The 13,436-nt window shown below is 45.5% G+C and overlaps 1 protein-coding gene across 1 annotated transcript; it reads right to left on the bottom strand.

Moving 5' to 3' along the window:
• Nucleotides 1-8,985: 8,985 nt before the first annotated feature.
• On the bottom strand, nt 8,986-13,416 carry LOC135399875 (neprilysin-21-like). Its single transcript, XM_064631609.1, has 6 exons — nt 13,350-13,416; nt 13,128-13,255; nt 12,438-12,512; nt 11,412-11,519; nt 11,260-11,336; nt 8,986-9,636 (listed from the first exon to the last, which is right to left on the bottom strand). The coding sequence occupies exons 1-6, from the start codon at nt 13,372-13,374 to the stop codon at nt 9,483-9,485; spliced, it is 567 nt and encodes a 188-aa protein (XP_064487679.1). The 5' UTR covers nt 13,375-13,416; the 3' UTR covers nt 8,986-9,482.
• Nucleotides 13,417-13,436: the final 20 nt, after the last annotated feature.

Genomic DNA, 13,436 nt, shown 5'->3' with positions numbered 1-13,436 from the left:
TGAAAACGACTAACTGAAACGAGCTATTGCTCTGTAGCGTGCCCTCGCTTACGCGAACACGACAGACGCAAAGGATGGCACACTACACACTCAAGAAACCTACTCTGGACGACAAGCCGTCAGACCGTGATGAGTACCAACCAGCGTAGAGATGCCCGGCGTTTTGTTTGCAGCGTTTACGTAATCGCGCAAAAAGTGCAACTTTGCTTCTTTCCATCTCTTTTTTTTTTCTTTGTTTCTTTTTTTTCAGTCTGGCGCCCACGCTCGCAATTTGTTGAGTGCTTGGGGGAAACGGATCGGCGGCGACTGAGCAACCACTTTTCGCAACATGCGAATCGTGACGTTTAATGACGTGAAAAGCATGCAGCGTCTCACTTCGTCCCGCTCTGGGCCTCTTCGTAAACTCTTCGCTTCGTATACTCTGGCTAAGCTTCGTATACTCTTGCGATCGGGGCACGCAGGCGGACCAGTGGCGTGGAAATTATTCTTCCTGTTTCTCCTTTTTTTCTTTTTACTTCTCCCTAAAAGAAGTACACGCAACAGGGAATTAATAGAGAGTTTTAGTACATCGTACGCTATCGCCTTTGCGTACGTAAGGGATATCGTTGATGGGCGCACGCCCATAACAGAAAGAGAGCTTCGCGCAGTGCGCAGAACCACCAACGTTATCTGTTACGTACGCTATTGCCCTTGCGTACGTAAGGAATAGCGTTGGTGGTTCTGCGCCCGCGCAAAACATAAAGAGAGCTTCGTGCAGTGCGCAGACCCACCACGCTATCCCAAACGTACGCAAAAGCAATAGCGTACGATGCAGTAAAACTCACTAATTGTGGAGCGTGGGAAACGGTGACACTATCTAAACGAAGACGGCGCAAACAAATTGTAGTTCTCTTGTGTTTCTCGTTTCATTCGTGTCCTGTAGTTTCCGTTCCTGTAGTTCCTGTAGTGTCGCACGCTCCATCTAATCGTGTAACATATTACAACAAGCCCGCCGTCCTAACGTGAGAGGTATATAAGAGTGAACCTCGATATTCCCGGTTTACGAAGTCCCCGATCTGAAAATTCCGTTCTCGAAACAAGGGAAAGTCAAGGAGAATGCTCGATTGCTTCGTAAGATGGCATATGCCGTGTTTAAAAACACGGTATCACTATTTAACCACCCAAATTCACGGGTTCTCGATGTCTGTCCAAGTCGTTTTAGCGAACGAAAGCCAAATTTTAGCGGTCGTTGGGCTTAGCGGGGACACGACGGACCACCTTGTTGGTTAGTTTATTATTAGGTGAGTCCAAGTTCGGTGTTTGCATTTCTCTGTCCAGGTTAGCCTAAGTTCACTGTTGGCAGTTTCCCGCGCACGACTGTGCATTTTATAGTTAAATAACGTTTATTTCCTGTAGTTTATTTTGCAGCGGGGATTTCGATCACTTAATTTATTTCGAGGTACACCCGAACAATTCGATCATTGATTCTTGAAGACGCACAACTTCGGATTGACACCCTGACTCGAAAATTAACATTTAAATCGTCATAGTTACACAATCAATCTAGTGAATTACCTCATTAGGTGCAACACAAGAAATATCCTTACTTGCGCAAGACGACTGCGAAGAATACACACCCAAGCAGCACAATGTACTGAAAGTCGAGTGCAATAGGGGCGGGCGGTATACGTCTTATCAATGTTGCGTAGTTTCACGAGTCTATTCAAGGCCTTTCACCTACCCGTCCACCCCTATTGCACTCGACTTTCAGTGCAATGTGCTGCTTGGGCAGCTTCCCTCATTCGCGTGTGCGGTGTATTGGCTTTTTTTAAGTCTCGGACCATGTCACGTAGGGCATCCTGCGTAGCATGCACAGCAGCGACGATGCACTGCGCTTATCAGGGCAACTTTTATCATGAACAATGATCCACAATCAACAATAATCTATATCATCGTCTCCAAATCCGCTGGAGCTCCGCAGCGAATCCGTGACGTTTGTTTCAGCTACCATGTGTCTCTGCCATTTGTTGTTTCGTTCCTTCTCAGTTTATTATTTTTTATCTTCTTAAATGCCGCGTCGGCGTAAAAGCAACCTGCAAAGTAATTCTCTCCGCGCGTCTAGTGTTCACAATGCCTTGCAGTTTCAGTGCTTTATGTAATGTCGCCTGGATAGAAAATAATTGATCGGGAATGAAGTCTGACTGCGATTTTCGGGAATTGAGGAAAGGGACACGTGAGGCTTTGTAATGGACGGGCGGGCACTGGAAGTATTGAAACTGTGACGTGATGGCAGTGCTCGGTTTATCAGTCGTACTTTCTATGCCAACTCGATGTGCCTCAATCCCTTACTCGGACAACGCGTAATGCGAAGGCCGATTCGCGTATAGAAGAAGTAATGACAACAAGTTTCGTCTCGACCTCTTGTCGACATGATGTAATTTTGACGTCGACTGTATAGGTCCTGTATGTGGTTTTACGGGTTACCATTTCGTTGTGCGTACAACGTCAAACCTCCAGTGTGCATACGTGGATATTTTCGGATGTTATTCGTCTCACGTGCAATAGTGATGGCGCGTTTTAAAACACGGCTTATGATCTTATGAGGCAAAAGAGCATCCATTCCTTGATTTTCCTTGTTTCGAAAACGTGAATTTCGAGATCTCAGATTTCACAACCGGGAATATCGAGGTCCTCCCCACGCACGCACTGCAGGAAATAGAAACCCGCCCTCTTCTAAGCAAGCGCTAACCGATAACCTTTTACTACTGAATACATCAATTATACTTCGGGGCAAGTTAACTCGTACATGTAAACTCCGCCCACAAATATAGAGACGTCTGTGATTGGCTTATTGGCGTGCGCATGACGCCTCCGAGTCACAATGTAGTGCACCCGCATGCTTCAGAATGTTGCTCGTACACTTACCATATGTCACGAAAAGACTCGTTGGAGACGACGTACTTCGAGCAAATTTTAGTATGTATTTGTATTTTTATTTTTATAATAATTGGTTGATAGATTGACCAACATCTAATCTGGTAGTGTCCTTGGTACTGCATTTGATCCCCAATAGAACCCCTCCAGAAATATTTTTCTGGCTAGGGTACTGCTAGGCGCGGCGAGGAAAGCGTACAAGAGATTATCCCGTGCAGCGAGATTGAAGTCTTGCTTCGTTGCCAGCCTGCCTACACTCTTAAAAACGAACTTCACCGCATAGCACGCTCCTAGCCTACGATATCATTCGAGATGATGGCTGCTAGGAGTGTGCTTTGCGGTGAAGTTAATTTCTAAGAGTGTACAAGAAGAGATGGGGACGAAGGATTCGCAAAACATGTTGCTGCACAACGAATGTCGTATGTGGGAGCGGAGCTTCAGTATCAACGCGGATTCGCGGGCGATCGATTTGGAACACCGTGTTCAGTACGTGGTCGTTTGTGGTTCGCCGACGACGTTAAGAAGGTTGGAGCTGAGTAGGCGTCTGTACTAAGTGAAGCGTTTCCATTATTTTAAACTACCTGCGTAAATCCGTAGCAGTCCAAGGAATCAGCAGCAATGCTGTCGCAATACGTTTCGTCGCATCAGCAAAGAGATCGCCAGTTTTTCTACCGTTTCCCCATGCGCTGACTTGTTCAGGTGATACCTGTTCAGCATCCGTAAGCCCATTTATGAAACCGATACCAGTATGTTCGGCATCGGCCGACAATCTACCCGCCTATTTTTTTCGTCCGAAAAGTGCTTAGGTATTAAATAACGAATTTTAAAGACCAGGCCTGCTTCCGCGTCCGCAGAAGCTTCCGCAGCGTGACGTCACTCCCTAAGCGGAGGAGTGAGAGAGAGTGCTGCGCTCAGAGGAGGAAAGGCGCCGTCCAGACACCCCGTCACTCTATTGGCGAATTCGAGTGGTCCTTTCGTGACAACACGGCCTAGCACTCCGAAATTGCTAGTCTGGTGCGTGCGATGGATCACTTGACCCTTGCCACCCGAACATGAATGCCGGGAATGCAGCGGTTTTACTAGCTTGAATCACGCTAGGGGCATCGCGGTCGCTCGTCTTCGGATTTCGTCGTCTGCTAACCCACGTGAACGTCGACGTGCGGTCCAATACGGGCCCTTGCGACCCTCGCAGTGCGGATATAGTTGGGCAACCTGCTGCCCGGTTGTACCGAAACCGGACGAAAAAAGTGCTATAGCTGGCACCTGGCGCTCCGAAAGCACCACACGAACATGAGAGATATTGCTGCGCTTTGACCAAGTGAACATGACCGCACGGGATCTGGAAAATAAAATAAAGAAGTTGCGACGAAATGACCATCCGAATTCGCCATATGAGACGCCCGCACGGCCGCGGCATTCTTTTCCTCAAGGTTGCGCCCTGATTGGTTCGAAGGGAGTGACGTTTTCTCCTTTTTCCGGAGAGGGAATTCCGGAATACGCTCAACATCCGTCGTCTGCTCTTGCTATTTACTCCATAGTCAAACTACGCCACTCTTCCGCGTGGGATTTTCCATACCGTAGTCAGCGTCCCAGGAATGACACGTACTGTAGTTTCGAAATCGACTGCAAACAGATGCGACCGTCCCGTTAAAGTATATGGAGTTGGAAGTATGGATATGCCATGAAAATATGCATAGATGCAATGATGAAAGTTTTACCTTGGGCACTCAGTGATGATTGATGAGGGTACTTTTCGCCGAAACCCGTAAGTTCTGTAATATTTCCTCACATTATTCTTTTTTATTCCGTGTTAGCGCCGCGAAGCAACTGTGGCCATGAGCGGTGTACAGATGTGGACAGATGGAGAGAGGACAGCAGGAAGGAGTGGGGGTTAGTATGCGTCCTGTGCCAACTTCAGAGGGAACTGTGCCGACACTCGTCTGGAAAGTCTTCGGAAAACCCAGGGAAAACCTCAGACAGCACAGCCGGTGGTAGGATTCGAACCCACCGCCTCTCAGTCTTCAGCACGACCTTGTCTATCACCAACGCCTTAACCCGCTGGACCATGCCGCTGGTAATTCTTGTCTCTGTACTGAAACCGGCAAGGGTAACCGCCTTTCCCAACAGACCCACTTCAGTTGTAAACAAGAGGGTGCACCTGCGCATGCGCATGTAGCAGACGTCGCTGGTGGGCAAAAGGGAGTAGGAAACCGCATGGTGTGTACGGCGTATTTGCCGTTTCTGTACCGCGTAGCACACGCAATAGCTACACCGCTTTGTGGCATGCCTTTATCGACCGAGAACACACCGTGACTCGATGATCGCGCGATTTTTGCCCACCAAACAGGACAGCGGCGCCGCCGCATAGCTATGACGTCACGCACTGAAGTGAGTCTATATAGATTTCACCGCTGCAAGCAAACTATACATTTCCCTTCCCTATTTTTTTCTTTTTTTCCAAGGCCCACCATTGATCGTTATTTCGAGGCGTCCAAAAAGTCGGTGACACGATAGTGTGCGTTTCCGATATTGATCAGAACCTCATCCGCTGTGCACTACGGAGACCGTTCTGTGACATGTAGTACGGGGTTTCCGGCGGAAAAGAAAAACACGTACCACAGGTTTGACAAAGGAATCTGACGCTACATTCAGTTGAACGTAGAAAAGCAACAAATTATTTGTAGAGAACGTGGTTGAAAACGCACGCACGTTTTTTCGCCGTTTCTGGACAGTGATAGAAGGTGGCCAGACGAGTTTCTGCAAGCACGCTAAATTCAGCGACACAAAGGTTTTCGTGCGACCGTCTGCCTGTAAAAGGTGGTGCTCGTGGATGTGACAACGGTCTCAGCTATAAATTTTATTCGATGGAATAATATAATTTTGTGTTGTACTTATTGCAAACTGAACGTATGAGGATCATACATAGTATCGGTATCCCTTCCCTAGCGTCATACTGATACCGAAGCTATTCATTATCGACAAAGATAGCCAAGTGTGTGTCTGTTCCAACAAGTGTCTGTTCCTCGAGAAGAGAGAGAGAGATTTAGAGAGAGCATTATCTGTTAGAATAATTAACCAAGTAGTGCGAGATGGAAGCGTGGGAGGAAAGGGAGCACGGACGGGAAAGGAGAGAGAAAGAAAAAATAAGGGGTAGTTCAAAGTGGGGTCACGTTGTGCTACTTTCGTGAACCAAATTCGGATGACCGGGAATTCTGAAGTGCTGTCATACACTACAGGCAACCGCTTTTAAAGGAGACAGGGTACTGGATTTCTAAATGCTAGTCACGATTTATATTGCCATACAGCGAGTCATATACATAAATGTTATACGAGGGCTGATTAAATAATATTCGGAATTTATTTATATTTTAAAAAGTGTGATATTTACAAATTTGGATCTTATTCACGGTCGAGCTACTCCCCTTCGGAAACAGCACATTTAGTCCAGCGTTGTTTCCACTGTGAGAAACATTTCGGAACTCATATTTGAAGTCTCTATCATGATTTTTTAACGGTTTTTTAGTCACGGGGCCGAATCCCTTTTCTCAATTTTTTTTTTTCTTCTTTTTCGGAAAATCGAAATACAGTTGGAATAAAAAAAGTCAGGGTGTTCTGGAGATCCAAACGACTGCGACGAGGCACCTCTTTGCTGTTTCCGAACACGACTTCAAAAAGTATTTTGAACACTAGAAAGAGCATTCGGCTAAGTGTGTGATTTCCGAAGGCGACTACCTCGATGGTGACTACATTCCAAATTTGCAACTATTGTACTTTTTTAAAATTCATCCTGAATACTTTTTGATCAGTCTTCGTAGTCCAAGCATGAACTACGAGTCTAACAGATTTTTTTTTTTTTTCATACCGAGCACCTGTGTATTCAATATAAAAAAATCCTACACATTTGCTATACCGCTGCAGCTGTCCCTTAATGACAAAATGAAGCATACAAGGTCATTGCATTTCTGTCACATTACAATGTAATATCATGCATTATGCACAAAGACACTTTATGCTGCCAAAAATGGAGCCCTCTTAAATGATGCTAGTCTTGCGTTACAAGTCGTTGAAGCCGGCATGGCGTTTAACCTCCAAGGTGCAGGCAGGAAGAGCAATCCGTCTGGGTTGCTGTTCTCACGAGCTGGTGTAAGGGGACGCGAAAGATCGTCATGCGGCAAAAACTGGTTGCGTTATGCAGTCCTTTCTGCTAACATATGTTGCTCCTCGCAAAACAAAAAACAGAAAAGAAACAAAAAAATAAACTTCCAGAGACGACAGAGAGGTCCAAAATATTGAAAACTGGAGTCTCATGTCCACATTCTTGCGGCTCGATGCACCAAACTTTTGGTGCTAAAACAAAACGCCGATCACTCTCTGAAGCTGTTTGTAGTCGAGCAAGTTTTAATAGACAATCGCTGAGAATTTTTTAGCGTCGTATTTTTTCCTTGTAGTAGGGCTACTGACGAACCAACCTGTCCCATTCATGAGTCCCCTGAGCTATGTGTATACGTTTCTATCACACCCAAGATACTTGATCTAAAACGTCTTTTTTTAATTCCGTGTTAGCGCTGCGAAGCAACTATGAGTATGTGCGGCATATATACACCTGGACAGATGCAGAGGACAGCAAGAAGGTGTGGGAGACAGGGGGTATTAGTAGGTTAGTATGCGTCCTGGGCAAGAGGACAGTACCGAGAGGATAGTACCGACATTTGTCTGGAAAGTCTGCCTGGAAAACCCCAGACAGCGTATCAGGTGGTAGTATTCGAACCCACCACAGTGTTCAACACGACCTTGGCCTACCAGCAACGAGCGGACGCTCTAACCCACTCAGCCATGCCCGCTGGTCTCTGTTGGGAATAGTGAAGAAAAGGTGCCGCAAGCAAAAAGCACGCCCTTGTGGCACTCGCCAGTTCGCTTCCATTGATCTGACCTATACACCTCAAGGAAATCCAATTGTCGTCGCACTGATCCCTCTAATTCGATTTCGTGGGTCAGCACGCGCCTTGCCTTTGAGGAATCACGCTGCCTTCGTTCCCGTCCGCTTCAGGGTGCGTTCCAAAGTGGGCACAGCTGAGAACAAATCGATTCATTTTCTCCGCTGCACTTCGCCACTGCGAATGAAATGCAACTGATGCTACGCTAGCAGGTTTTCGATCGCCGAAGACAACATAAAGAATGTACGGAGCAATTTATTCCAACTTCCTTTATATCCTGCGAGGGGGGTCGCAAAGGGGCAAAAATTTCTCCTCGCGTTACCTTGTCGTTATCTTTACAGCAACACCAAAGGAACGGGGTTCGTCCGTTGCGTCGTAGCGTTAAGGAAACTGCCAGTTTGCACTTTCCCTCTTCTCTCCTTCTCAAGATAATGCGAGCCGTCCTCCCATTGGTGGCCGCAAACGATTTCCCGCGACGATTGGACACCCTATCCGCGCCGCCGTGTCGCACCTCTTGAGGAGAGGAGTAGAGGGGAAAGCCTAAAAACTGCGGCTTCCTACGCACGAACGACAATCCCGTTCCCGTTCCTTCAATCCCGTTCCTTCAGTGTCGGTGTCAAGGCAACGGAATCTTTCATTCTGCGAGGAGAAATTCTTGAAATTTAGTGCCCCTTTAAAAGCCATTAACCAGACCCATACGTTCCAATAATCGACTCTAGGTAATTATTTTGTCATCTACAGTCATACCATGCCGCGTACCCTTCTCAACCATGTCACAGTGTACAATTTGGTAATGAGAATTCCCGTGCATGGGCGTTGCGGGAGGTGGGCCATGCCCCCCCGAAGGTCAGTTGTGAAAATTGTGCTCTCTTTATTCATAGGTTGTCATGATTCTTCTCAGATGTCATCTAATATGATCTTCTGAACGCCCGCACAGTCCGCAGCGTTCGTCTCCAGGAAAAGAGGTGTGGGGGTTGGCACGCCTTGCCTCCCCCCATGGAAGCAACATTGCCCCCTCCTTGGAAAAAATCCTGGAACGCCCATGGCGCAAAGTGCTTCCATGGGGTGGGCAAAGCGTGCAACCCCCTCACCTCTTTTCCTGTAGAGGAACGCTGCGGACTGTGCGGGTGTTCAGAGGTTCATATTATTATGACATCTGAGGAAAACCACGAAGACCGATATGAATAAAAAGTGCACAGTTTTCACAAGTCACACAATTTTCAATTGTCAAATCTGCACAGCACTTTTTGCACCTGCTGTAGATACATATATACTAGTACTGAAGCTGTATTAGTTCTATCAAGTTGTGAATGCATTATCCCTCAGAAGAGTAGCCCTGGAACAGGAGTATTCCTTATTACAGATGCACACAATTAAATCTTTTAGAACAGAGAATACTAATACAACGAAAATAGTTTGATATAATATAATTTCAATAACATCGATCGTGCTCGATGTTTTCCTGCGGTGACTCCGATAGCCAACGTAATGTCGTCATTGTAGCTGTGTGAACTACATATTTCAAAGACTCCGAGATTGTCGCCCAATTTTCTAAATCATATTACCCATTGACGTTGCACTTATCCAATCCTAGTCAATTGCCGTTCCTACATTCACATATATTTATAGCGAGAGTCATCGTCGCAAATCGAATAAAATATTTGCGGCTGCAGTCGTGGTAGTCTCAGTGACGTAGAGGACGCAGCTTAGGTTCCGTCTCATCTTCTGTTCCAGAGCACACTGAAATGCTCTCGCAAACTCGGGGTATGTCGCTATTGCCGTACGGAGCCTGCAACGAAAGTTACAGCACACTGATAAGGCATAAAGAACATACACTCAGAGAAAAATCTATACCTTTAGAGGTATAGATCGCCTGCTCAATAACTTAGCCCTTCTTAGGTATTATTTTATACCCCGCTTACAGGTGTAAAAAAATTGTCCTCAACAAAGGGCTATACGCCACACCTTTAGGGGTACAGATCTACACCCCTGTGAGTGCCTGCACGACTACCATCATGGTATTAAATCACGCCTAGGAAAGAATGCCTAGGCGCAAAGAATCATGCCTAGGAAAGAAAAGTTTTTGACATACACACCGTTTCTACAAACACATGCAAAGGCACATGGTTCTGAGGTAGAAAGCAAAGCTCGTGCACATTACTCCCCATGTAAAAAAGAAAAAGAAGATATGGAGTTAAAAACTAAAGTAAATCCCAAGGAGCAAGATCGCTCTGCGCAGTCATCAAGTGTGCATACCGCGAGATAGACATTTACAGAGAAACAAATACTGATATACCGGTGGCGACTTGACAAACTGTGGAGCAGCTTTCGTCTGGTACGCAACCCTAAATGTGAGGACATCTAGATTTAACATTCCAGCTATACAGGTATTATGGATTCAGATAGTACTGTACTGATGTCTGTGTTTCTTCGTTAAATTTCCATTTAACTTAGCTGATATCGTCTCAAGGAAAACTAATAATGATGTGACACAGCACGTTGCGGAAGTAAAGGTATAAACAACAATAAAGGTATAAAAAACAGACGGTATAAGCAGCCTCATCTATACCGTGAAAGGCATAGCCTGGTAATCTATTCCTGGTACCATGTATAAACGCGTGGTGGTGATGTATAAATATGGTACGTTAGCCTTCTTTTATACCTCTTTCATGCCCTTGAGAATGGTTGGAGGTATAAATAGGAAATTTGTACCTCTTCCATACCCCCCAAAGGTATACATCTGAAGCAGAAGGTATAAAAGGGGTATAAGAGCTTATTATTATACCCTTTTCATACCTTTTTTTCTAAGAGTGATATTAAACGGTAGGAGCAACTTATTTATTTACACATGGTAACGAGACTTTCGTGCACGAGACTGCACTTCTTCAGGTTACAGGTTAAACCTGAGCGCCTTAAAATTTATTAAAAACGTATTTTAAACGTAAACGTAAACTTAAAAAAACGTATTAAAACTAAAGCGCCTCTCCAAAATAAAGGTCAGTTTCCAATCAGCCATGTGCTGCTGGAGCGTCGGGAGGTGGGGGCAGAGGGGGCAGTCACCCCCTGAGTTTTTGCTAAGTTACCCCCCCCCCCCCCCCACACACACACACACGAAATTTCGCTCTGGGGATCCCGCTAACTCATTTTTCCTCTGTACGCGTCGACCGAGATAGACTCGCTTTCAGCTCTGTTACCGCGCAGAGTAACTATAGGAGCGTGCTATGCGGTGAAGTTCATTTTTGAGAGTGCATAGTGATCGCATTGCGCTGGACGAGCCGTTTCTCATAAGCAAATCAATGGCTCCTCTAGGTTAGGTTATGTTGGGTTAGGTAAGGGCTCCCCCAACCCACCCACCCTGCCATGAGGGACTTCCGACGCCCCTGTTTAGCTGCCACTATGATGGGACCCATACCTTATTCCTGCGGGCAAATAAGAATCAACGAAAGTGCGACCTGTCATGCTGGCAGCAGCTGAGCCGTCACATCGGGACTGCAAGGAACGTCAGAATCAATAAGATGAACTGGTAACGCAAGTAGGCTTTGTCTTATCTCTTTTTTTCTTCACCTCAGCCAGGTACAAGAAGAACAGTTGAGCCTTGTGGTACGGTCCAAATCCTGTCTCCAAGCTCGTTGACTTGATTTTTTCAACTCCGTTCCATAAATCTTCGTAAATCTGCGAATTTAAACCTGTTACTCAAATTTCGTCTTCCGAACAACATTGACAGTATCCGCATCCGCACTGTACCAGTGCGTGAAAGATCCGCGATCTCATCCGCAACCGCGCATCCGCGGACATTATATTTGTGGAGAAAAATCCACACGACGCAAAACGTTATGTTACAAACGTTTTCACTTTTCAGTGTGCAAACCACTCGCGTTATATCACCCGGAAGTATAAAGGATGACACACATCGACACCATTTTGGATTTTTTGTGTCAATTGTGACCCCACCTGGGGGACGTCGACAGAGACGCTTATGCTAATTTGCGGATACAATGCGGATATCCGGGCGATCCGGGCAGAGGTGCGTGGTTTTATCCGCACTTTACCGCGCGGTTTTCAAAGCGTTATATTTCTATCCGCAAACCACGCGTTAATAAGCGCGGATGTTCGTGCTGGTGCACGGGCATATCCGCAAACGCGCACACCTCTAAGTATCGTGCCTTAGGAATCTTACGGAATTTATGTCGTTGCTATCAAAGTGTCTCACACTGTATTATCACAAAATAGTTTCCCTATATGCCGCCAAGGCATCCTAAAATTAATTCATTAATTATTGAGGTTGAAAATATGACTTCATAGACAGTTGAAGAAGAGGCACCAGCAGCGGGATCCTTCTCCCTTTAATTGCTTCATCCACAACAACATCACATACAATGGTAATGGGATGAAGCACCTCACGACTTGATGGGTACTTCATTATCTCAAGATACGCGCCTAGGAAAGCTAAACGAGTTTGCTACTTTATATGCTAAGCAGCGCAAGTATTGGCTGCACATTGGCAAATAAATCATTATGCCGTGTATTGAGGATAAATACGATGCCAATAAGAAGGCACACGGCGCGGTCATGTATACGAGTTTGCCTCACCTGGTACGTAGGTTCCATCGCTAGTCTTTCGGCTATGATTTCCTCGAGTACAACCTGAAAGCTTCGTCGGACAGTCTGTCAGAAATATGCAACGAAAGTCTATGAAATGTGTACACTCAATTTTTCTCTTTAAAGAGGAAAAATGTTAGTTTGTTGAGGGTATCTGCAAAGGATCGCCACGAGATGTCTTAATAAAGTTGTCAAGGAAAATCGGTTGATGCATTCTCGCTCGTACCGGTACGTAAATACCGATAAATTTACCGACACGTAAATTTATCTGTTGACTTGATAGCGTGCGAATATTTGTAGTTTGATTTGTGATTTGTCATTTCTATTTATAGCAAATCGTATCGCCCCTGGAGATGAAACTAACCATTCATCATCGCACAATAAAGTTGTCGTTGCTGTTTCTATTTATAGCAAGAAAACGGTGAAATTCGCAGAACCAAAATGCGAATCTGAATATGCTCAATATCCCGCAAAAAAATCCTAGCTTACCTTGATAAACGTTTTTACCTCGCAGACTACAGACAACACAGCGTGCATTGTATGCGCTAACGAGTTAGGCCTGCATTTATATCCGCTATAAAACACGTGTTGTATTGCAGTATGGGTACAAAGTCTTAGCCAGAAAAACCGTGGAGAAATCTTGTGCATTCACATACATTTGTTACCATGGTTTTGGCTTACTTCAAATTTCCCGAGCGTTTGTAGTGATCTGTAAGTGGTATGGATGCATTTTTCAACAGCTTCATAATTTTTCCGTGTCTCGGAACTCCACGACAAAGTGCGCCTAAAATCCGCTTCTGCAGTCGAACCTGCCAAGTATAGGTGTTACGAAAGAGCACGCGTCAGTCTTGTCAGGAATTAATTCAGGTTCGAGTTATCTTACGCAATCGGAAAGACGCTCACCTCTTTTCATCAACACCGTTATCATTGCATTAACCACGTCCGGTATAATCTTGAATAAATAGAACTTCCTAAAAATAGGTGCATGCG

Source organism: Ornithodoros turicata, chromosome 7 (assembly GCF_037126465.1).
Source record: "Ornithodoros turicata isolate Travis chromosome 7, ASM3712646v1, whole genome shotgun sequence".
Taxonomy (NCBI): Eukaryota; Metazoa; Arthropoda; class Arachnida; order Ixodida; family Argasidae; genus Ornithodoros; species Ornithodoros turicata.
Note: the sequence above shows the minus strand (reverse complement) of the source record. Positions and strands in the feature narration are given on the sequence as shown.